This window comes from Haliaeetus leucocephalus, unplaced genomic scaffold (genome assembly GCF_000737465.1).
Source record: "Haliaeetus leucocephalus isolate CR32 unplaced genomic scaffold, Haliaeetus_leucocephalus-4.0 Scaffold795, whole genome shotgun sequence".
Lineage (NCBI taxonomy): Eukaryota > Metazoa > Chordata > Aves > Accipitriformes > Accipitridae > Haliaeetus > Haliaeetus leucocephalus.
Genome location: NW_010973231.1, coordinates 4,925,578 through 4,951,102, shown reverse-complemented (window position 1 = coordinate 4,951,102; position 25,525 = coordinate 4,925,578). Strand labels below are relative to the sequence as shown.

The 25,525-nt window shown below is 41.8% G+C and overlaps 1 protein-coding gene across 1 annotated transcript in view; it reads right to left on the bottom strand.

Moving 5' to 3' along the window:
• The window catches only part of KAL1 (Kallmann syndrome 1 sequence), a 145,002-nt gene that overhangs the window by 98,705 nt on the left and 20,772 nt on the right, over positions 1-25,525 (bottom strand). The window contains exon 4 of the mRNA XM_010581600.1: positions 15,769-15,816. Within this exon, the coding sequence (XP_010579902.1) occupies positions 15,769-15,816 (48 nt within the window). The remainder of the gene's footprint in view (positions 1-15,768; positions 15,817-25,525) is intronic.

Genomic DNA, 25,525 nt, shown 5'->3' with positions numbered 1-25,525 from the left:
GCTATATTTGATCTAACTCTGCAGTTGTCTCCCACAAGAGGAGAAAAGGACCATAGATTTAAACACACTGTTACAGCCTGTTTTGCACTAAGAATTAATTAGGTTAATGAAATGTAATTTAATAAGATAAAATTAAGATTCTGATCTCAACTGCAAAGTTGTAAATTTTGTACGGATTCTATGACTTGTATGAGCTATTAAAATTTCCAAATAGTAATTCATGCAACTGAGCTTAAGGAACTAAGATTGTTTTGGGGAAATCAAAATCTCAAATACACTTCCATGTTATATATTACTCTCCACACATATTGTGCAAAGTTATTGAAAGATGAAAAAAAAATATGTACAAGGTTTGAGCAAACTCAGTGGTGGGAGACCTGGGCAAACACTAAAGATTCAGAAGGATAAATCTGTTGTTTTGTTTTCAAGCAGATTTACTGCTAATTTTCCTTAGTCTTAGTTGTACTGTCTGTCTTTACTGTCTGACCAGTGTTGCTCCAGTGATGATTGGCCTTCTGCTAGATGTTACTTAATCAACTGCTTTCTAGATGACAAAAATTTACAGTTGATTAGGCTGCATAGCTCCGTTGCCATTTCAAAAGTTTCTAGGAAGGGATTATTTTTGTGCTCAAATACCTCTAAATAAAGGGTTCTGCAGTCTGAATATCCCTGGATTCTGAACAGCGTTCACTGAAGCAGATAAAGCTAAGTTAAAGAAGCATTTAGTGCTTCAGCATGCCAGCTTCAATAAATATCTGTCGGGTATGCGTGTGTGTGTACGCACCCATGCACGCATTTCTCCCTTTAGGTGTAGTGTATGTCTGTATATAGTGTAGAGCATGCAGACTTAAGGTCTAAAGCCAGCACTTGCGTTTTTGAGACCAGAGTTGAGACTGCTATGCTATTATCCTCAAAGCCAGTGTTGGCACAATTCAGTCATTAACGACAATTTTGTGTCCTTTCTCCGTGAAAGAGGGCTACTTAATCTTTGGCTGGTTATGCTCAGCATTGGCTCAGTTTGCTCTGTATTCAGTAGTTCAAATTTCAAACAGCACAGTGGTCAGACTTGCTTACCTCTGTTAACAAGCGGACCAGATACAACTGGCCAGAAAAGCAAGCTGCAAAAGAGCCAACCTTTTCTATAAACCCACGATGAAGATCAATGAGAATCTCAGCAGAATTCTGCATCAACAAAAATCTGGGGTACAGGGACAGACAACCAATATGATCCTTTCCTCCCTACCTATCATAAGGGCTCTAGCAGCGATGATAATCTTTTACCAGAAGAAAAATGAAAATAACTTTATTCTAACCATTTGTCCTAGAAACAGAAAGTTATCAGCAGGACCATTCAGAGTGAAGGCCAAGTAAAACACCTTCCATCGAGCCCTGAGGTATGTTCTTCAAGACAAAAACATTTAAGTTGAACAAAACAATAAAGAGCTGAGAAACCAAAACTAGTATCTTGAAAAGGACATACCCTTTATGTTTTACAGTGCCACACAAAAATAAGTAATAGGGCTTAAGTAAGTTTATTCTAGCAGCAGGTTATTCCAGACCTGCAGGTTTACTTACCTATGGAGAGTCTAGCTGGTTACACAGTATTAGACTGGAAGGATGACTGCCATGATCCAATATGGCAACTGGGAAGAATATGAACTTTCTTCATTTCCACTTATTTCAGTGTCCCCTGCTCTAATACAACTGGGTTTTTGATACCCAAAAAATAAAACTTGTATTTACAAATATAGAGCGATACATCACAGGATTACACAGTGCTGTAAACATTGTTTGGATTTTAACTCTGTTTCTTTGTCAGTTCTGAAGGCCCTTAGAGAACAAAGGGATTCTTGTCATCACAGCACATTTATACACTAAAGCTTTTGTATAAACATAAACACTGAATCACAAAGCTCTTTCTTCTATTTCCCCAAACACAAATATCCAGAAACTTCAGTCAACCTATTTCTTAGCTAGTTCAGCTTTAATCATCTAACCACTATGGTTCTCTCAGCCCCCTCTACCTTTTTATAGATGAATAGAATAAAAAAATCAAATCATCCATAAGAATGCAAGCAATAAGCATTACATCTGCCCTCTTATTTCTTATATGCTCGGGATTATTTTATCTATTTATCACACCAATAATCTTACCAATTCTTCTGAACTCTGATTCTATTAAATGGTTTTATCTTATCTTTTGCTAGATGAAAGAAAAACACTCTCTCTAGCAGATCAGGAAATAAATTTTTATTCATTCTTTCTTTTTAGTCAAAAATCAAAACATCCACTACCTCACCCTCTCATGGAAGGTACTTAAATCACGATAGATTGACAATACCAGGAACCACTATTCCTCTTAAATTTTACAAAGCTATCTCTATCCTGCTGTAGCTTTCTTGTGTAAATAACAGTGGCTCAACACACTTTCCAGCAGAGATGTGAGTTTCCAGGCTAAGAAACCTGGAATGTTCCAGCTACTTCAGGCTAATGATCTCTCAAATGCACACTAATATGTTTGATAAAAGTCTCCCAGCATGTGTGCACAGAATGCTTACCATAAGAATGACAGTACTGTGGGCAGGGCAAATCGCTGACACCATTTCAGACTGAGTTAGATGCTGGAGGCACAAATTAAAACTGTGAGCTTTCATTTCAGTGGGCTTTGACAGATGGAAGAGTGCATCAAATCTCTAATTGTTTAAACCATTAACTCATCTTTCCACCTGCATTATCTTTGGAAAGAGCTCAGCTGGAAGCCTGAAACAATTGCTCACAGACTGAATTCAGGAGTGTGTATTATTCTAAAAAGAAATTAGAGTTGTCTTTTTGAAACAGTCTGTTTATTTGGCTGCAGCATTTGTAAACTTATTTATCTTTATTTTCACATTTTCCTCTCAGTTCTGAAGACTCAGAAAACAGCCTTTCAGCCTTTCTGCAGAATCAATCAATCAGGGCCCACTGTCCTGGCTGCTGGGAACAAGAAAGTTGTATTGCAATTCACAGTGCATTATGATGATCCCCATTTATCTCCAGTCCTTGTAAATGCCACTGCACATGCAGCTCTAAATTATGCCTGCTGGTCTTTTGACTTTCAGTTGCTTACAAAAAGAAAAACTTGTGTAAGGAGCTGTAAAAAAAAAAATTATCTCTACTTCACAAACTCTCTTGAAATGTCTTTCCCAGTCATTTTGCCCCACCTTAGGACTAAAATACATTTTCCACTAAACCAGCATCAATGTAGGGCACTTTGTCATTTCATGATACTCTCACTAGCATTCGACTCTTACTGCTGTTTTACAGGGAAGCACCTGTTATGTGCTCAGCTCTTCCAAGTACTTGAGAAGAACGGCCTCGGCACTATGGAGCTCACGCTGTAGAAGCAAACGCAAAATCGAGCAGCAACAGCAAATGCTATGCATTTACAGACAGTTTAGCAAGACTCGCTGTTAGTAGGATGACAGAAGGCAGTGGGATTTTAAGAACAGGACAGGAGCTTTGTGAATGACAGTAGGCAGGAGTCATTTTGGCCTTAGAAAGCATAAGCAGAAATGAAGAAAACATAGGACCATGAATACCATTAAGGGACTGGACCATCTGCCATAGACGGAGAAGCTCAGAGAGATGGGACTGTTCAGCCCGGAGACAAGAATGTTCAGGGGAATCTTACCCATGTTTACAAATACCTGATAGGAAGCAATGAAGAAGAGGGAGCCAGGCTCTTCTCAGTCATGCCCACAGACCAGACAAGGCAATGGACACAAATTAAAAAACAGGAAATACAAAAACTTTTTACTGAGCGGCTGGTCAAACACTGGAATAGGTTGCCCAGAGAGGTTGTGGTCTTCATCTGTGGAGATACTCAAAACCCAACTGGACATGGTTCTGGACAACCTGCTCTAGCTGACCCTGCTTGAGTAGGAGGGGTTGCATTAGAAGTTCTCAAGAGGTTCCTTCCAACCTAAACAATTCACTGATTCTTTGGTAGATTTGTAAGAAACAGGTAGATGGGCATACAGAATAATGACACTAGCGGAGAGAAAGAGGCGAAATGCCATATAAACATTTTCAGAGGATAAGTTAAGGAAAGATAAAGTTTTAAACAAGAATTATGTAAAGATTTGGAAGTTAAATCCAATAGCAAAGGTGAAGGCAGTGGGGGAATTCAAAACACAACATAAACCAGTTTATTGCCATTGTACAAAAAGCAAACGTCCATTGCAACGTTATTATCTGTCGTGGTTTAACCCCAGCCAGCAACTAAGCACCACACAGCCGCTCATTCACTCCCCCCCATCCAGTGGGAGGGGGGAGAAAATCAGGAAAAGAAGTAAAACTCCTGGGTTGAGATAAGAACGATTTAATAGAACAGAAAAGAAGAAACTAATAATGATAATGATAACACTAATAAAATGACAACAGTAGTAATAAAAGGATTGAAATGTACAAATGATGCGCAGGGCAATTGCTCACCCCCCCCCCACCGACCCCCAGCCAGTCCCCGAGTGGCGAATCCCTGCCCCCCACTTCCCAGTTCCTAAACTAGATGGGACGTCACATGGTGTGGAATACACTGTTGGCCAGTTTGGGTCAGGTGCCCTGGCTGGGCATGAGAAGCTGAAAAATCCTTGACTCTAGTCTAAACACTACTGAGCAACAACTGAAAACATCAGTGTTATCAACATTCTTCACATACTGAACTCAAAACATAGCACTGTACCAGCTACTAGGAAGACAGTTAACTACATCCCAGCTGAAACCAGGACATTATCCTTGAAGTACTTGATTCATCCTTGCAGACTATTTCATTGGGCCAGATTCTGATAGTGTTTCACACCTCAAGTAGTACCTTAATCCACACATAACTGCTACTTAATCCGGGAAACTGCCCTCAGGGATGAAGGAGCAGAACGGAGCTGGCAGATCATTAAGGGTGCTTTCCATAGAGCTCTTGATCCCCAGGTGTAAGAAATCAGGAAAGGAAGGCAAGAGACTGGCATGGAGGAGTGGAGACCTGCTAGCCAAACTAAAGGGCAAGAAGGAAATGCACAGGCAGCGGAAGCAGGGACAGGTATCCTGGGAAGAGTACAGGGACACTGCATGGTTGTGTAGGGATGGAGTCAAGAAGGCCAAGGCACAGGTGGAGCTTAACTTGGCAAGGGACGCAAAGAATAAGAAGGGCTTCTATAAGTATGTCAGCCAGAAAAGGAAGGTCAAAGCAAGGGGACCCCCCCAATGAACACGACTGGCAAACTGGTAACAACGGACAAGGAGAAGGCTGAGGTACTCAACAACTTTTTTGCCTCTGTCTTCACTGGCAACTTCTCTTCCCACACCTCTCAAGTGGATGGACCTCAAGGCAGAGACTGGGGGAGCAAAGTGCCTCCCACTGTAAGAGAAGATCACGTTCGTGACCACCTGAGGAACCTGAACAAACATAAGCCTATGGGACCTGATGAGATGCACTCCAGAGTCCTGAAGGAATTGGCTGATGTAGTTGCCAAGCCACTCTCCATGATATTTGAACAGCCATGGCAGTCACGTGAAGTCCCTGGTGACTGGAAAAAGGGCAACGCTGCACCCATTTTTAAAAAGGGTAGAAAGGAGGACCCTGGGAACTACTGACCTCTCAGCCTCACCTCTGTGCCTGGGAAGATCATGGAACAGATCCTCCTAGAAGCTACACTATGGCACATGGAGGACAGGGAGGTGATTTGAGACAGCCAGCATAGCTTCAGTAAGGGAAAGTCTTGCCTGGCCAACCTAGTGACGTTCTATGATGGAGTGGACAAGGGAAGAGCTACTGACGTCATCCCTCTGGACGTCTGTAAAGCCTTTGACATGGTCCCCCACAGCATCCTTCTCTCTAAATTGGAGAGATACAGATTTGATGGGTGGACTGTTCAGTGGATGAGGAATTCGTTGGATGGTTGCATCCAGAGGGTAGAAGTCAATGGCTCAACATCCAGATGGAGATAGGTGACAAGTGGTGTCCCTCAGTACTGGGACCAGTACTGATTAATATCTTCGTCAATGACATAGACAGTGGGATGGAGTGCATCCTCAGCAAATTTGCAGACGACACCAAGCTGAGTGGCTGACATGCCTGAGGGATAGGATGCCATTCAGAGAGACCTGGACAAGCTCAAGAAGTGGACCCATGTGAACCTCATAAGGTTCAACAAGGCCAAGAGCAAGGTCCTGCACCTGGGTCAGGGCAACCCCCTGTATCAATACAGGCTGGGGGATGAAGGGATTGAGGGCAGCCCTGCAAAGAAGGATCTGGGGGTACTGGTGGGTGAAAAGCTGGACATGAGCCGGCAATGTGCGCTCACAGCCCAAAAAAGCCAACCGTATCCTGGGCTGCACCAAAAGAAGTGTGACCAGCAGGTTGAGGGAGGGGATTCTCCCCTCTACTCTGCTCTCATGACACCCCACCTGCAGCACTGCGTCCAACTATGGAGTCCTCAGCACAGAAAAAACATGGACCTGTTGGAGCAGGTCCAGAAGAGGGCCACAAAAATGATCAGAGGGCTGGAACACCTCTCCTGTGAGGAAGGGCTGAGAGAGTTGGGGTTGTTCATCCTGGAGAAGAGAAGGCTCCAGGGAGACCACATTGTGGCCCTTCAGTACTTAAAGGGGGCTTATAAGAAAGATGGGGACAAACTTTTTAGTAGGGCCCATTGCGATAGGACAAGGGGTAATGGTTTTAAACTAAAAGAGGGTAGATTCAGACTAGATAAAAGGAAGACATTTTTTACAATAAGAGTGGCAAAACACTGGAACAGGTTGCCCAGAGAAGCTGTAGAAGCCCCATCCCTGGAAACATTCAAGGTCAGGTTGGACGGGGCTCTGAGCAACCTGATCTACTTGAAGGGGTCCCTGCTCACTGCAGGGGGGTTGAACTAGATGACCTTTAAAGGTCCCTTCCAATCCAAACTATTCCATGATTAAATAAAGGGGAAATTACTGGTCAAAGTAAACAAGAGGAGTGAAACAGACCCTTCACCTGTGTGCAGTCAGTATATGTATATAGTCAGTGGGGTAATATGCGTAAGAAAAAAATACAGTTCTGAAAATGGGTGGATGTTTTCTGCTTTTCTCCCTAACCCACTAAGTAAACTGTATTTCATTTTAAGAAGCAATATAATGAAACTGCCAGATAACATCTGTATATAGGATAAAACCAAGAATACTGTTTTCTACCCTTAGGAATATTGGGAATTGCAAGTAAAGATGTAGAAGATCAGCTCTGGAAAACACAAATCTAATAACAACCATATCTGAGCAAAATTCTTCTCTCAACACTGAACACACATCTCTCTACTCAGAATTTCTCATTAATGTCAATGAGAATTACGCTTGCAGAAAGAACTAGAATCCATACAGATTTCATTATGTAACTTTTATTTATAAAAATCTCTCTTAGAAAAGAAAAAGGAAAAATATTCTGAGACCTATCACTTTAACAAATGATAAATCTCTAACAAAAAGTGTCATAAATATTTCTCAACAGCAGCACTATTCACTCTGGTTTAGACACTGTATATTCAACTAATGGTATTTTAAACACTGACCTATCCTACCCTTCTCTCCCTAGCAGCTGCCGTTACACCCAAAAATAAAAAAAGATTAAGTTTTTTCTACACATTTCCATTTAGAGGGAGCATTTCCAGTATTAATGAGAGTTACAAATGTGTATCAAAGCCAACTGACTACCTGTGTTGGAAATAACTTGAATTCTTTAAATTCTAATAACAGATCAGATTATTATATGTTAGATGAGATCAATACATTACAGACACTACTTCATCATGTATATAACCTGTAAATAATTACTTCGGTAACTCAGAGTATGAGATATAGAAAATAGGAACTAATCGGAGGGGAAAAGGAGGAATAAGCCCAAAGTAGGTTTTATTTGCATACCTACACATGTAACTTATGTCAAAATATTATTTATTTCTGTTTTTAAAGACAGCCCACAGATGATAAGCACGAAAATGTTTTTAATTGCAATATGAAAGCCAAACACTTTGCTATGATGTAAGACTTAAGTCCAACTTGCACAAGTATACTGGATCTATCAGATTCCAGTTTTAACTGTCTTCCCCCAACCAGACAATACACTCTGCAGAGCTTCTATTTTGAATTTCTCTGCTGGGCCAGCTGTTGGCAACAGGAGCTGGGGTTTTGTGTAGTCATGTATGTGGAAGAAAAGAAGGGAGTGTCGACTTGTCTGGTCCTCTCCCCAAACAAGCTTTCGATCCATGTGGCGTCCAGGAATGAGGAGAGATGACTGAGATCCAGGTGCTGGCCAATGACTCTGTGTCAAGAAATACCGAGCCCAGCCCAAACCAGTCCATTTTGCTGTTTCTCAGTCTCTCCACTTTGCAGCTCCACTTTCTCATGCTGTTGTATATGAGCCCACCTGTGCATTACTCAGCAAGTCTGACAGGCTGCCAGTAATCTAAATTTTAACTTTCATTACCTAGATCAAATCTGAATGGTACCTCAGGACATAAAGTAAGTTCTATACCATGTAGTATCAATCCTAATGAGGGTGGCAATACTGGTGGGAACATTTATGCTGCTCCTGGGAGCAGGGAGGGCTCAAAAGCATATCATCTCAAATGCTTGTACACCAATGCACGCGGTATGAGAAACAAACAGGATGAACTGGAGGCGTTGGTTAGTTCCTGGAACTATGATATAATTGGTATTAGTGAGAATTGGTGGAATGAGTCCCACAACTGGAGTGCTGGGATGGAGGGCTACAGGCTGTTCAGGAGGGATAGGCAAGGCAGGAGAGGTGAAGGTCACTCTATAGGTAAGGGAGAGGTTTATTTGTACAGCCCTTACAATTAGCAACAATGTGGTTAACAGCCTCTGCATGAGGATTAGGTGGATGGAAAACAAAGGTGATGTTGTAGTGGGTGTCTACTACCAATCAACCACCCAGGATGTTAGCACTGATGAGTTATTCTATAGGCAATTAGAAGAAATTTCCAGATTGGTAGCCCTTGTCCTTATAGGAGATTTCAACTTCCCAGATATCAACTGGGAATATCATACTGCTGTGACAAGGAGGTCTTGGAAATTCTTGAAGTTTGTGGGAGATAACTTCTTCTGACTGGTACTCAGTGAGCCAACTAGGAAAGATGCCCTCCTAGACTTGCTGGTTGTGATTAGAGAAGGACTCATGGGGGATGTGATGGTAGGTGGCTGTCTTGGCCACAGTGGTCATAAGTGGTAATAAGAAAAGGGACAGCAGAGTTGCTACCCTGGACTTCAGGAGAGCAAACCTTAAGCTATGCAGGGAGCTATTCAGCAGACCACCCTGGAATCTGCTTTTGAGGGCTTAGGAGTCCATAAGCGTTGCTCAGTTTTTAAGAACTACCCTTCAGAAGCACAGGAGCAGGCAATTGCACTGTGTTCTAAGTCAAGCAAGCAGGGCAGAAGACCAGCTTGGCTGAACAGGGAACTCCTTGTGGAGCTCAAGAGGAAAAAGAAATTGTATGATCTCTGGAACCAAGGTCAGGCTTCGCAGGAAGATTACAGAGCTGTGATTTGCATATGCAAGGGAGAAGACACAAAAGGCCAAAACTCAATTAGAGTTGAAACCGGCCAGTGTTGTGTCAGATAACAAGAAGGCTTTTTTAAGTATGTTAATAGCAGTAGGAGATCTAAGGAAAACATGGGACCAGTACTTGTTGAAGATGGTCACCTGACTAATAGGGATGAAGAAAAAGTGGAGGCATTCAATGCTTCTTTTACTTTAGTCTTTCATAATACTGATAGACCTTGGGCTGCCCAGTCCCCTGAGTCAGAGGACCACGAGGGTGGGAACGGTGACTTTCCATTTGTGGACACAGAAATTGTAAGGGACCAGCTGTATCAGCTGAACATTCACAAGTCCCTGGGGCCTGATGGGATTCATCCCAGAGTTCGGAAGGAGCCAGCGGATGTTACGGCAGGACCCCTCTCGATCAGCCACCAAAGGTCTTGGGAGTCTGGGGAGGTCCCCGCTGACTGGAAGCCAGTGTTACACCAGTCAACAAAAAGGGGGAGGGAAGACCCAGGGAACTACAGACCTGTTAGCCTAACCTCAGTTCCTGGAAAAATTATGGAGAAGATTATACTGCATACTGTTGAAAGGCATTTAAAGAATAATGCAATCATCAGGCACAGTCAACATGGATTCACAAAGGGAAAGTCCTGTTTAACCACTTTGAAACCTTCTATGATAAGGTCACCCGCCCCGTGGGTGAAGGGAAGGCGGTGGATGTAGTTTTTCTGGATTTTAGTAAGGCTTTTGATACTGTCCCTCACAGCATCCCTCTGGACAAGCTGTCCAACTGTGGGATGAGCAAGTTCACGGTGTGCTGGGTGAAGAACTGGCTGAAGGGCAGAGCTCAAAGGGTTGTAGTGAATGGATGGTGACCGGTCACCAGCGGTGTTCCTCTGGGCTCAGTTCTAGGGCCAGTTCCACTCAATGTATTTGTCAGCCATCTGGATGCAGGAGTTGAATGCACTGTTAGCAAGTTTGCTGATGATACCAAACTGGGAGGTGCTGCTGACTCTCTTGAGGGACAAGATGCCTTGCAGAGGGATCTAGATAGATTGGAGCACTGGGCTATGATTAATGGGATGAAATTTAACAAGTCCAAATGCCAGATTCTGCACCTGGGGCAATAACGCCGGGCACAAGAATAAATTGGGAGAGGAGTGGCCTGAGAGCAGCCCTGCAGAAAGGGATCTGGGGGTGCTGGTCGGCAGCAGGCTCAGTACGAGTCAGCCGTGTGCTGGGGCAGCCAAGAGGGCAACCCGCAGCCTGGGGGGCATCACACACAGCATGACCAGCCGCTCAAAAGAGGGGATTTTCCCGCTGTATTCAGCCTTGGTGCGGCCTCACCCCGAGTACTGTGTGCGGTTCTGGGCCCCACAATTTAAGAAGGACATGAAGGTCCTTGAATGTGTCCAGAGGAGGGCAACAAAGCTGGTGAAAGAGCTGGAAGGAATGTCCTGTGAGGAGCAGCTGAGAACTTTGGGGTTGTCTAGTTTGGAGGAGGGGAGGCTGATGGGCAACCTCATTGCTCTGTACAGCCTCCTGAGGAGGGGACTTGGAGAGGGAGGTGCTGAGCTCTTCTCCCTGGGATCCAGTAACAGGACACGTGGGAATGGTTCAAAGCTGCACCGGGGAGGTTTAGACTGGTCGTTAGGAAGCATTTCTTTACTGAGAGGGTGATCAAACACTGGAAGAGGTTTCCTAGAGAGGTGGTCGATGCCCCAAGCCTGTCAGTGCTTAAGATGCATTTGGATAATGCCTTTAGAACATGCTTTAACTTTTGGTCAGCCCTGATCTGGTCAGGCAGTTGGACTAGATGATCATTGTAGGTCCCTTCCAACTGAAATAGTCTGTTCTGTTCTGTTCTGTTCTATGAGGAGCAGCTGAGGGAACTGGGGTTGTTTAGCCTGGAGAAAAAAAGGCTGAGGGGAGACCTTGTCGCTCCCTACAACTACCTGAAAGGAGACTGCAGCGAGGTGGGTGTCAAGTCTCTTCTCCCATGTAACAAGTGATAGGACAAGATGAAATGGCCTCAGGTTGTGCCAGGGGAGGTTTAGATTGGACATTAGGAAAAATTTCTTCACTGAATGGGTTACCAAGCATTGGAACAGGCTGCTCAGGGAAAAGTCACCATCCCTGGAGGTATTTAAAAGACATGTAGATGTGGCATTTAGGAACATGGTTTAGTGGCAGACTTGGCAGTGTTAGGTTTATGGTTGGACTTGATGATCTTAAAAGTCTTTTCCAATATAAATGATCCTATGATTCTATGATTCTATTCTATTCTATTCCTCTGACTTCCAAAGAAAAACCCACCAAGTTTTCAAGACTCAGTTTCAAGCTTAATATATTAAAGATAGATTAAAAGATTAAAAGAATCAATTTCAGGACCAAATACCTACTGGATTAATATTCACTGTTTTTATCAATATATATAAACAACATACGATGTTGTCACATAAAAATACATTAGTTTGTGTCTACAATAGTGCTCAAGCATTATTTTAATTCTAACCAACAGTACCAAAACTTTTCTCCTGGATAAATTGTAGAAGAATGTCTAAACCTTATTATAAACTTCAATGCCAAAGTGTATTTTTTCAAGGACTATAAGCAATTAAAACACACCAGATATCTACTGTAATTAGAGGGGAAAAAAAAATATTTATTCCATTAAATTTCTAATGAAAATTCTTATTCTTCTCAGGCCATAAGAATTAAAAAAAAAAAAGAAAACCAAATACCCGCCATAAAGTAGTAGTGAGAATAATGAACACAGTAAAAAAGAGCTGAACATAAGAAAAAAAAAAGACAAAACTGTAAAATAATATGAAGGGCATAAGCTTAAACAAAACAACAGAACTATGGATGAAGTTAGACAAAAGAAATTTGGTTTCAAATCTATTTCCAAAGAAGTTCACAACAAACTTCACTGACTACACTGCCAATTCTACCTCAGTAATCATATTCACAGTGGAAGCCAACCAGCCAATTGACAGGATCCCAAGAAAGCCCTCAATCTGCTTCAACTCTGTACAAGCAGACAAGTTGGAGTGCATGATGCAGGAGTGCACTGAATAAATAACTACTTGAACCAAAAATGGCAATTTATTTAATGATACTATAATTGTCCTAATTATAACACAGAACTTTAACATATTGAAATTACCCACCTCATGTCAAAACAGGGCAAGCATTCAAGAGCTCTCTTGTGTTTTATCTTGTAAAATAGCCTCTGGAGAGGTCTTATTCAATTAAATTACATATAAAATCATTGGTGCATATTTTGCTGCTCACAGCCATGCTTTGTGACATGATCCATTAAAATAACAAAAATGAATAGCCATTTGGGATGTAGGTAGTGATCTACAACTGTTCCTGTGAGAGCTAAAATGATTTTAGTTCATTAGATTTGCACCTCTCTGAAAAATTAGTAGTTCTCAAAGGTATTCATCTTCAAACTAACAGTTGTTGTCTACACTTATATTAGAGGGCAATGGTATAATAGCTGGAATTAACTTTAGAGGTACTTCACTGACCAAACAAACTTGAACAATATCTTATCAACAACTATCTTCAACTACAGAAGTATTCTTAAATATAAAGACCACAGACTTCCATGAGGAAAAAAATAATTTTCATTGTATGCTACTAATAAGATATTTTTCCCAGTTATTCTACATACAAAATTGTGGACACAAAATTTCCATGGAATTTTATGCCAGACTTATCTTAGTCTCAGAGAATAATGGACAGAGACTTTAGAACAGCTTTTTGTCAGTTCAGGTCTAGGCAAAATGAAGCCAAAACAGACATCAAAGGTGCAATGAGGAGAAAACACATGCAAAAGCCCTGTATTGGATGCTTTATGATGTTTTTTTCTTCTCCAGAGGCCCATCTCCCATCCGGACTTCTACTTTTACAGGCTACTGTCTGCCCTTGGAATGAAAAAAATTCTTCTAAAATAGAATTGGGATAGGTTATGTTACAATTAAGAAGATGGACTACACTGTACCCCTTCTATCTTTAAATTTTTCTATGAAAGAGTAAAATAATAGAAAAGTTACTAAATTAACTACATCATCTTTTATTGCTGTATCAGGTACTGTCTGATACATTGATGCAACCAAATTCCAAATAAAATTTCTCCACTGTGTATCAGATGCAAATACTTGCACAAAAGGTGCTTCTGTGCTTCATAGTAGCTGGATGTTTGCTGTCATCTGCACTTTACCATAAATCACCTCAAAAAGCTGTCACTAAACACCACAACCACAAAATAAGGGTGGACACTGGGAAAATCCCTTAGAAAAAATGTCATCTGAGATATTTAGCAGAATCACACTCATATAAACCTCCTCCAGTGAGGTGCTGAGCAGCAGTGAAAGGAATCTGCATTTTTAGAAGGTTAACTCAATCCCCTGCATTGCTTTGAAAGTTTCAGTTAGGTAATGCAATTGTTTTGACTTTGCATTGCAAAACACAGAAAACCAAAGCTTGCCTGAAAGGAGAACATTCTGCTAATGTTCAGCTCTGCTAACAACTTGACCAAGTTTATATTTATTTCTTTTTCTAAATATGGCAAAGCTGCTTTCTTAAGGAAAATGTACTACCTTCCTAAGAAAGAATGAAAACATAAGATAACATGACTGTAAAGTATATGTTAAGTAATTTAAAACTCAAACTGTTGTTGCATTTTGTATTATAATATTAATTTGTAGCATTCTTACACTGATTTCAAGAGACTAATACAATCTTAACATAAACCTTAAATTCATAATATCTTATATATACCTTACGTGGATTCTGTGAACTTGGGAGTGACCCAGAGAAATGTTCCTATAACCTCTGCCCTGCTTTAAAAGCTAGACAACTTTTCTTGTATGATTCCTTCTTTGTGAGGCAGACACAAACCGCTGGAAAACCTTTCAGATTACATACCACAGTAGCCTTCATAACTGAATAAAAAAAGAGAATTACATCAGGATCACTATGGTACAAGACCCATGCTTTCCTTAAAAGGCAATTCAGTTATGATGGAACACATTCTCTGCACCTTTGTTTGGGTTTCTTTAAGAATGATGAGATTTCATTGCAGAAGTGCAACCCTTAGCAGTGTGGCACAGCTAATAGGACAAGTTCCATTCTTTTCTTATACTGATGTTGTTATACCCTGTTTTTAATACTGACAAAAACGATCGACTTTGTTTTATTTTCCTGTGATGGAACAGTCAATAACAAATTGGTCCATTTCCAATCCCATTCATTTCAATGGAAGCTAGATCAGTGAACCAGTAATCTCAGACTTTAAATGTAGAGAAGAAATTGTCATGTGTTAAAATCAAGGGTTAGCACCAGCATTTACATAGATTACATTATTAAAACAATACAGAACAATGTTACTTGGATTTAATCCCATTTGCAGTACAACTTGCACAGAATAAAGAATAAATATTGAAGTTAAAAAGCCTAAGTTATTGTAGAAACACATTTTCAGGAAGGTTAGACAAAAACACTACTTTCAGCATTTTCAAATTTGCAATGGATGCATCTTCCGTGACATTTACGAACAGTCAGCAGCAGGGTGTGTAATTCCCCTTTGACCCACCAAAGCTCTCAAATCATTGTTGCTTCTATCCAGACACCATAGAAAGACTCTTGCCCAGGAGAATCACTTGACAATTAGCTCACCTACCCTCTAGGCTTTCAGGGTTGAAGTGCTAGGAGAGGACAGGGCATCAGTAGAGCCACTGGGGTTTATATCAAGATTTTTTTTCAAAGAAATTCAGCGTCAGTCTAAAATTTAAATACCCAAACTGAATGAAATGTTGAATGTTGACATACCTTGCTGCTGTTGGAGGAAGATTTTAAAGTGATTGACAGTTTTACTCTCTTATTACCAAAAATACTGAAAGAACACAAATGATATACTAGATTTTAGCCTGTGTAAAGTTTGTTGGTAACCACAGAATTATGTTGGTTTAACTTGATACATATCCTCAAACATGATTCCTTTGTCCTGAAAGAGTAAATCACTCTGGTTTAATTTTGTATATTTTATTATAGGGTGAGGTTTCCAAATAAAATATAAACATATGCTTCTGAAAACAGGCTAAGATGAAAAGCACTTAATCTACAGACAAGAGATTGAAAGTAACTAGGTAACTTAAATGAGAGGGGGGGGAAAAAAAAGGACATACCTTTGAACACTGTTTATGATTCTGGCACCAAGCAAGTGACCCATTGTTCTGAAAGACAAAGAAAAAGTACATGAATATTGATATTTCTTTAGGACTAGACATGATCAACCTAATGGGTTTAAACAGAATACACCACCCAGTTCTGCTTAGAGAATGATGTTGTGTCACAACACCAGTACCAATCCTGACTCCAACTCCCTTGTGTTGAGTAAAAGGGTCAGGCAAGTGTAAAGTGACCAGAGAAAAGTTAGGAAAGCATTTCATCAGGCAAGGCTGGTAGAAAACTGACTGAAGTCACCTTTTAGTCCATCTTTGTAAACACTTACTATCTAGCTTGCTAGGAAGCAAACAAAAGGTTACACTTTTATTTAAGAAACTGATACGGATTGGTAGTGATTCATGAACAGAAAACCCATTAGTCACATTTCAATATCGCACAGTACTTAAAATAAATTATCAAGGAAAGATAATGAACACACTTGAAGTAAATGGAAAATTTAATTAAATGACCAAAAGTCAACCATGCCAGTTTTGATACATTTTTGATAATAAAGCACATTTCCCAAGATCAGGAAACACTATAGCTATCATTTGTCTTGACTGCAGTAAAACAACCAATACAGTATCACATGCAAAATAATAATTTAAGCTAAAGGAAAAGAGAATCTGATGAGAATAGAAAGATAAATATGAAACAGGGACAAACAGCAACCTACTGTTCTGCTAGGTGAGCTTCTGAAGGGTCAATTTTGGAAATAATATCTTCTGGTAAAAAAAACAGCTCAGGAAAGAAAAATGCATGTTTGTGGGGTTAAGAGATGAGACAAAATTGATTGATTGATTCACTTTCTATATAGTGGGAGATTGAACCAACATCAGGAAGACCTGAGTGACTGTGGACTGAACATGAGAAATGGGGTACAAACTCTGCAACACAGAGTATATGTTAATGTACTTAGGAACTTATACATATATATTTCTTCTCTAATTTATAAGGTCATACTCTGGAAACAGAACAGATGAAGATTCCAGTAAATTTGTGGTTCAGAATCTGACTACAATGGTGAGTCTATGAGGGAGTAATGCGACATACTTTCATATGAATTAGGCAATTTCCTCAGGGATGAATTAATGTGATTGTACTATACTCTCACCTTTGGCACTGACTAGACCTAGAAATCAGTCTCCAAGGAAGAGAAATTCAGGTAGGCCAGAATGCAAAGGACTAGCAGGACTATACTTTTTTTCTCTTTTTTTTTTTTTTGTTTGTTTGTTTGTTTGAATAAGGGGAGATGCATATAATGGAATAATATATATACATGTGCTGGTTTTGGCTGGAATAGAGTTAATTTTCTTCACAGTAGCTACTATGGGGCTATGTTTTGGATCTGTGATCCAAACAGTGCTGATAACCCAGGGATGTTTTCATTCCTGCTGAGCAGTGCTCACCCAGAGCCAAGGGCTTTTCTGCTTCTCCCCCCACCCCACCAGCGAGCAGGCTGGGGGGCACAAGGAGTTGGGAGGGGACACAGCTGGGACAGCTGACCCCGACTGACCACAGGGATAGTCCAGACCATAGGACGTCATGATCAGCAGATAAAAGTCAGGGAAGAAGAAGGAAGAGCGGGATGTTGGGAGTGATGGCATTTGTCTTCCCAAGTCACCATTACGTGTGATGGAGCCCTGCTGTCCTGGAGATGGCTGAACACCTTCCTGCCCATGGGAAGTGGGGAATGAATTCCTTGGTTTGCTTTGCTTGTGCGCACAGCTTTTGCTTTACATATTAAACTGTCTTTATCTCAACCCATGAGTTTTCTCACTTTTACTCCTCCAATTCTCTCCCCCATCCCACCATGGAGGCGAGTGAGTGGCTGGGGTTAAACCATGACAATACATAACTTTTTGTATAAAAATCACACAGATAAAGCCAAATCATTCTCTGGATGTACAACAACTACAAATCAGAAGCAGAAAGAGATACATTAGCATGCATTGTAACCAAGCCAACTACACCAGTTTCTCAAAACAGCAGTACTCTGTTTTGATCTCAGCAAAGCTTATAAGCTTGAATAAAATGACTTGCTACCACAACTATGAAGTCTATCCTTTGAAGCTGGATCTCTCTTAGTGAATGTTTGAGGAGATCATGTTTGTGCATGTCTTCATACGAGTATGTAGTCACGCCTTCACACAAGCTCCCAAGATGTAGCCAACAGGTCAAGGGAAGGGATCGTCCCTCTCTACTCAGCTCCCGTGAGATCCCACCCGCAGTACCGCATCCAGCTCTCAGGTCCCCAGCACAGGAAAGACATGGACCTGTTGGAGCAGGTCCAGAGGAGGGCCACAAAGATGATCAGAGGGCTGGAACACCTCTCCTCTGAAGAAAGGCTGAGGGAGTTGGCGTTGTTCAGCCTTGAGAAGAGAAGGCTCTGGGGAGACCATATTGCGACCTTTCAATATATAAAGTGGGCTTTTAGAAAAGACGGAGAGAGACTTTTTTACCAAGGTCTGTAGTGACAGAACAAGGGGCAAAAGTTTTAAACCAGAAGAGCGTAGATATAGATTGGACATAAGGAAGAAATTCTCTACAATAAGGGTGCTGAGACACTGGAACAGCTTGTCCATATAAGTGGTAGACACCCCATCACTCGAAGTGTTCAAAATCAGGTTGGACAAGGGCTTTAAGCAACCTGATCTCATGAAAGATGTGCCCTCCCAGGGCAGGGGGGGCGGACTAGATGACCTTTAAAGGTCCCTTTCCAACCCAAACCATTCTGTGATTCTGTGACTATGAAGATTGTTCGACTCACACACTCAGAGAATGATTGAGGTTGGAAGGGACCTCTGGAGGTCACCTAGTTGAACACCCCTGCTCAAGCATGGAGATCTACAGCCAGTTGCCCAGGACCAAGCCCAGACAGCTTCTGAGTATCTCCAGGGTGGAAGACTCCACAACCTCCCTAGGCAACCTCTGCCAGTGCTCAGTCACCCTCATGGGAAAAAAAATTGTTTCCTGATGCTCAAGAGGGAGTCTCCTGAGTTTCAATTTGTGCCCATTGCCTCTGGTCCTGGGCACCACTGAAAAGAGCCTGGCTCCATCTTCTTCGCATCCTCCCATCAGGTATTTATACACGTTAATGAGATCTCCCCCCTCAGCCTTCTCTTCTGTAGGCTAAATGATCTCAGTGCTCTCAGCCTTTCTTCATAGGAGAGATGCTCCAGTCCCTCCAGCATCTTCATGGCCCTTCACTGGACTCTCTCCGGTATGTCCTCATCTCTCTTGTACTGAGGAGCCCCAGAACTGGACACAGCACTCCAGCTGTGGCCTCACCAGTGCTGATGAGAGGGAAAGGATCACCTCGATCTGCTGGCAATACTATGCCTAATGCAGACCAGGATACCATTAGTCTTCTTTTCTGCAGGGGCACGTTGATGGCTCATGTTCAACTCAGTGTCCACCAAGACCCCCAGGACCCTTTCTGCAGAGCTGCTTTCCAGATGGGTGGCCCCCAGCATATAAATTCAGACCACCTGGCATTTTTGCCTGACGTCTTATTCATTGGGAGGGACTGCTCTTGAGCTTGGAGGAGGTGATCCTTGAATATTAACCAGCTTTCTTGGGCCCCCTCTTCCTCCAGAGCCTTATCTCATGGGACTCTCGTCCAAGCAGATCTTTGAAGAAGCCAAAGTCTGCTCTCCTGAAATTGTTCCAAAAATCTTTGCAGCTGTCACAGGATTTTGGCCCCAACACAAAAATGTAGCAAAAAGAACCAAAATTCTTTTTTTTCAAGATGCTGTACACCAAAAGGACCAGAAAGCACAGCAAGTAAAAGGACAGAAACAGACTGGATTCTGACTCACATGTTGCCATCAGATAGTTTGTGGAAACTAAAGCCTTCATACAGCAAAGAACATAAATCTGCTTTTAACCAAAACACAAGTTATTCTAACAGTATCAACAGCTAAGCACACTCTTCTATGCACTGACAGACCAACTAAATTAAAAAAAAAACAAACAGATCTACTCCAAGATCAGTAGGAGAAACAAATTTTTGGTTAGATCAGTCATCTGAGGGCATATCCTTTCTGTACTTAGAGATGAGCACAGCTCACTAAGATGGCTCCATAAAAATACCAATGGCAAGTCACTTCCAAGGACAATTCAGAATCACCTTCCAACTTTTTCTTAAGCTTCTGTTAGCAGGAAAGACAAAAAGGTGGAGGATAATTAGTCTACAAACTTGGGCATTTCAGCCACGCAGGATAAATCACTGCCTTCTTCATTTTGAGCATTAAGCATAATTTGAATCTGATACAAAAGTAACAGAGATCTGTGAAAGTAACACAGATTTGGACCAGACACATCAGGAAGTTCAGGAACTGAAACTAAAGCATTGAATTTGAATGTTACTCTTGTACCTTAAGAACCAAACTAATGCAAATTATACTTATGCTTTCACCTCAACTTTTAGTCTGAACATGATATATATACTTTAGTCTGAACTTTATATATGCCATTTTTTTCATATGAGCTGTAATGCTAAAAATTTCTATTCCTGTATTACCTAAGGAGCTCTGGGAATGGTAAATGCAAAGACATATCCAGTCCTTTCCACTTGTAAGCCTATTTAGGAGCAATTTAAAAATTTTAGTTCGTACACTTTAATTTCAATGTTTAACGAAAAATTATTTTGTCTTATCTTCCCAGCAGATTACAATGTGATCATTATTGGATTTTATAATACCATTTTTATCTGCCGTTACTGTAGAATTTAGCTAAAACTGACATTTGCTAGCATAAGAATAGCTAACTATGAGCACCATGTCAGGTCCAACCCCTTCAAAAAGAGAGACACATAAATAGAAGATATAAAACTTTAGAACAGCCGTAAATAACATATGCTAGTGGGAATACTTTAGTATTACCCTCAATGCTGTATGAGGATTTATTATTTCTATTTACAGGTCTAGCTAGCAGTAATGTTAAAACGATATTTTATGTGCTACTTTCAATTTATCCACCCTTTCTTCTTAATATAAAATGTGACAGAGGTAGCTGATTGCAATAACAGATTAGTAGTAGCTCACCACTTTGTTTCAGTTATGCTGCTGCTTTCCACTGAACTAGAAAAAGCACTCCTGCTTTTGAATTATATCTGTTACTTGAGACGATAACACCATAAATGTCCAGATGTGTGGCTCCCCTACTTCGTAATTTCAATCTCTACAACTGTTTTCATTTTTCTGCTGAAAACTACTACCACTTGAATTAAAAAGTAAGTTTAGCAAAACATAAAACTATTGTTTAGCAACTTCAGCTTCACACAAACTAACATGATGTGAATGGATCTTTCATTGCACAAGGTGAAAGAGCAAATTCTACAGGCTTCCTTTGAACAACAGGGTATCAGAGGAAGCAGGAATGCTAAATGAACGCTCTCCTCCACTCTGCATCTTAGCAAATGGTTAATCTAAGTTACACAAATGTTCAGTTGTGATTTTTTTTCTGCTTTTAATCTAGTGTACCTGGCTGAAATTGTAATTTCAAGCTATCAGAAATTTGTTTTATCTGCAGTACTTTACATGCTCCAGCATCCTCATCCTGACCCGATTTATGCTAATGAGAGTTTTGACTTAGTCTTTAGTGGTGGCTTAACTCTGCTGTGCAGAAATGGCCTCGAGGAAGAGTTAAATGCCACTGTTTCTGCCCACCTATAGGCCTTCCACCAGTGTACCTTCAGGGCAACCTTAAAGTATCTTAATCTGTATACTGAAGAGGAGAAGAAACTGTGCTCAGTGGGGCAAACTCCAAATATTGTATCTTCCCAGCACTGACATGTCATAAGAAAGATGTCAGGCAGACAAAGACAGGACTAAAACAGTCTCCAACATCACATAGGAGATGGAGGCAACAGGAACTCAGGCCACCACCTGAGCCCCACACGTTTTCAGTCTGCCAGAAAGAAAACTGCAGACAAACAGAATCAGACCTTCAAAGACCAGGACTGTTTGACATGTGTAAGGCAAGAGCTGACAAAAGCAAAGACAGGAGAGAAAAAAGAAAAAAAAAGGGGGGGGGGGCAAAAAGAAAAAAAAAATTAAACAAATAGTACAAGATTTATCATTCAATTTTTTCACGAAAATACAGGCCACAAGTATTTTCAATGAAACTGATAAATTGGCATCTCTAATTAGCCTTCTAGGCTTCATTTCAGCAAGTATATGTGCACGCTTGCTTTCCTCTGGTAAACCACAAATGTCCTAGGGCCTAAACAGTTAAGACAGAAACATCTGTGTTCTGTGCCCTCCTACGCCTTGAAAAAAGAAAAGTTGTGCAGCACCTCTTGTAACAAAAAAATGCATGTAGAGAGGCAATGAAGAATCAATCTTCATCTATCTACAGTGTGCCCCAGGGAAAAAAATTAATAACCTTCACAAGCAAGTAAAAACTGGCCTTTCATTGGAGCAATGGCAAAAAAAAAAAAAAAAAAAATTTCCTTCATTTGCATCTCTATCCATAATTATGTTAGGAGATACAACCCTTCTTTTGAAATGCCAGAGATCAGCTGTGAAAAATGAACTAGCCACTTCATCTGCTGTGACAGGACCTGTATATCTACTATCAGTTTTGGAAGTCTTTTCTCTCCTGCCCAATACTCAATTCACAGTTGAGTGAAACCGCTATCTCTCAGAAGTGGCCACTCCTGACAACTTCACTGATTCTTTCAAAATGACAAAAAAGCATAGAAATAAGCCCTTCAAATAACAGTACCCACTGATGTGACACAGAACATTTGAGTAGACAAATCAATAGCTGCTGCAATGATGAATTTAAAGAGGCAGTTTCCCCACATTTTTCTGTCTCTTGAGATTAAATATGAACTTGTAGTAGATGTATGGACAGGGGAACCAAAGTCCCACCTCTCCTGGGCTCTGGTATTTAGTTATCTTTTGCATATGAAAAACCAGAACACATTTTTCTTTGAAAATACGGCAGAAAAATTAAAAGAGGATAACCTTTTATACAGCAGCTTCAACACTTGCCCCAGAAGTCTTTCACCAAGCTAAAGCAAATTTAAGCCCTTATGCACTTTGAAATGACTCTTAGCAACAGGCTAGAGTGAAGACTGAAACCTGGCCAGCAAAACTGAACCACTCTATAGAAATGAACAGGAGATACACGGAGATAGAGATGGTGAATGAGCAAGGTCACAAAGTCCAACGATGAGGTCCACCTCTGGGAAACAAGACTGCTCCTTCAAGAACAATGTATGCAAACATATTTTTAGCATCTTCACTTCTACATGCTTGTCTAATATACAGCAAGTTTGAAGACTATCCACTGGAGAAGCCAGGGATAGAAGAGGATCAGTATGAGGTGAAACCACCCATAAAATATAACAGAATCCCAGAAATATTCTGGTTCCTTGGCTTCCATCCAGGGAAGACAGGAAGGACATACAACCAACTGAAATGTGTACATTTTGTTCCTTTTATAAAGTTTCTTATTTCATTGTAAATTATGTCTTAAGGAAATAATTAATTCCTTAGCAAGGGATTTCTGTTGCCTTATAATGGTTCTAATAAGGAATGAAATGGAATAAAGCAAGCATAAACAAATCGTAAATTGAATGTTATTGAGCAGGACCACTTCTGATACTTAAACAGGAATGGTGTTTGCAGGTATACCAGCGGTTTCCATTATAAACATTTGATTGGGATACTTCTTCCCATCCTGATAGAAAATGATCAGATCTTGGTTAGTTACGCTTTCATCGCCTCTAAGCTATATTAAACCACGTGACAACCCTAATTACTACTAGGAAGTTCCAGCTAATATAAAACAATGTCATATACTGCAGAAAACACAAGTCCACCCAGTAGGAGCCCCTGGATTCCAGTCTTCCCAGTTGCTGGCACCTGGATACGAGCCCCCAGGAACACAGCCCCACTACCGCTGCTGGTACAGCCCATCCCACACTCACTGATGGAGCAGACTGGGACTCCAGTAGCCAACCTCCCTGTGGTTGGGGCGGGTTACTCCGGCCCCCAAATAGCCAAGCTCCTGCGGTCTTGTCCTTAGAGACACGCTGTGACACACGCAAAACCAGTCAGGACTCCCCCGGTCCTGCAGTAGCCGACTTGCTGTCCTTTCTCCCTTGGAGGCACACACTCATACCCGGCCCCCAGGCCACCTCACCCACCCATGGGCTTTTTTCCCACTAGTTTTGCTTCACTAGTGCTCACACACTCGCCCACGCTCGGTCCACCCGCTGGCACCACCACAGACACACAGTCCCCTGTGACCCGCGGTCCCAGCGCAGCCACCAGCACCCAGCCACTGGTACCATGGACACAGACGGGGCTCCGTCCCGCGGGCAAACTCTGGTTGTGGCACTCAAGCCCCCCATACACACACGCGTGTGCAGACACACACATACACATGGAATGGGTGCCCTTCAGCCAGGAAAAGAGTTAGAAACGGAATTTGATAAAATAGGACAGACCGCGCCGGTCAGGAGCAGGGCACAGCCAGACGAGCGTGTCACCCATTTACACACATCCAGCCCCTTCTATCCCCTCATCCCTCTGTCTCCCTGTCACAAATCCCGAACGATCCCCAAATGCTCGTCCCCAGCGCCCCGTAACGCGTCCCGCACGCCAGGCGGCGTCTCCCCTCAGTGCAGAAGGGGATCTGCCTTCGATTCGCCTTGACGGGTCCCACGGCCGGGCCGTGGGGCTGGGGCTCTCCTGGGACAGGCTGTCCCTCTCTCCCAGTCCTTCACCCGGGCTCCCGCCTGCCTTCGGGACTCGGTGCTCCCCTGGCCTGGTGGAGATGGGCCGCCGGCGGGCTGGTGGCTCCTGTGGGGGGGCTGGGAGCCGCCGGGCAGGGGGAGATTTGGGATCCCCCCCACCCCGCCGTTGCCTCCCTGAGCTCTTTCACCAGTGTGCAGACAAACTTCTATCACACAACCTAACAGTTCATATCTAAATATTTTATAGCAGTCAGAGGACTGAACCAAATTGCAAATAGTCCAACGTCCTGTACCCAAGAGTGGCAAAAAATGGTTACTGAAGCAAAAGTGTAAGAACTGGATGAGCAACTAAGGGTTCATTCCTAATTTTTGGTCTTTCTTGTTACTCTTCTCTGTAATTTACCGACTCCTACTATACCTTTTTGAGATGGAAGCACAGCAACAGCATGCAACGTTCAAAATGGATCATAGCATAATTTATACAGGATTGTATTTTCAATTTTTTCACTGTTGTTTTTCAAAAAATCCTTAACTTTCAGTTCATAGTTTTGATTTCTCCAGAGAAGTTAGCTGATATTTTCACCTTTGTCACATTTCAATGTTGTGTGCAGGTGTCAGGGCCCTGAGGACATGAGTAGGACTTACTAGCCCTGACCTGCCCCACCTGAGGTCTCCACACTCACCTCCTGCCCATGGGCCCAGAAGAACCATTTCAGCCCAGCTGGGGCCATCAGTCCTGCAGTGAGCTATGCTGTAGCTATGCCTGTCTCTGGCCCTGTCTCCTTTTAGAACAGAATAAAACAGACTATTTCAGTTGGAAGGGACCTACAATGATCATCTAGTCCAACTGCCTGACCAGATCAGGGCTGACCAAAAGTTAAAGCATGTTCTAAAGGCATTATCCAAATGCATCTTAAGCACTGACAGGCTTGGGGCATCGACCACCTCTCTAGGAAACCTCTTCCAGTGTTTGATCACCCTCTCAGTAAAGAAATGCTTCC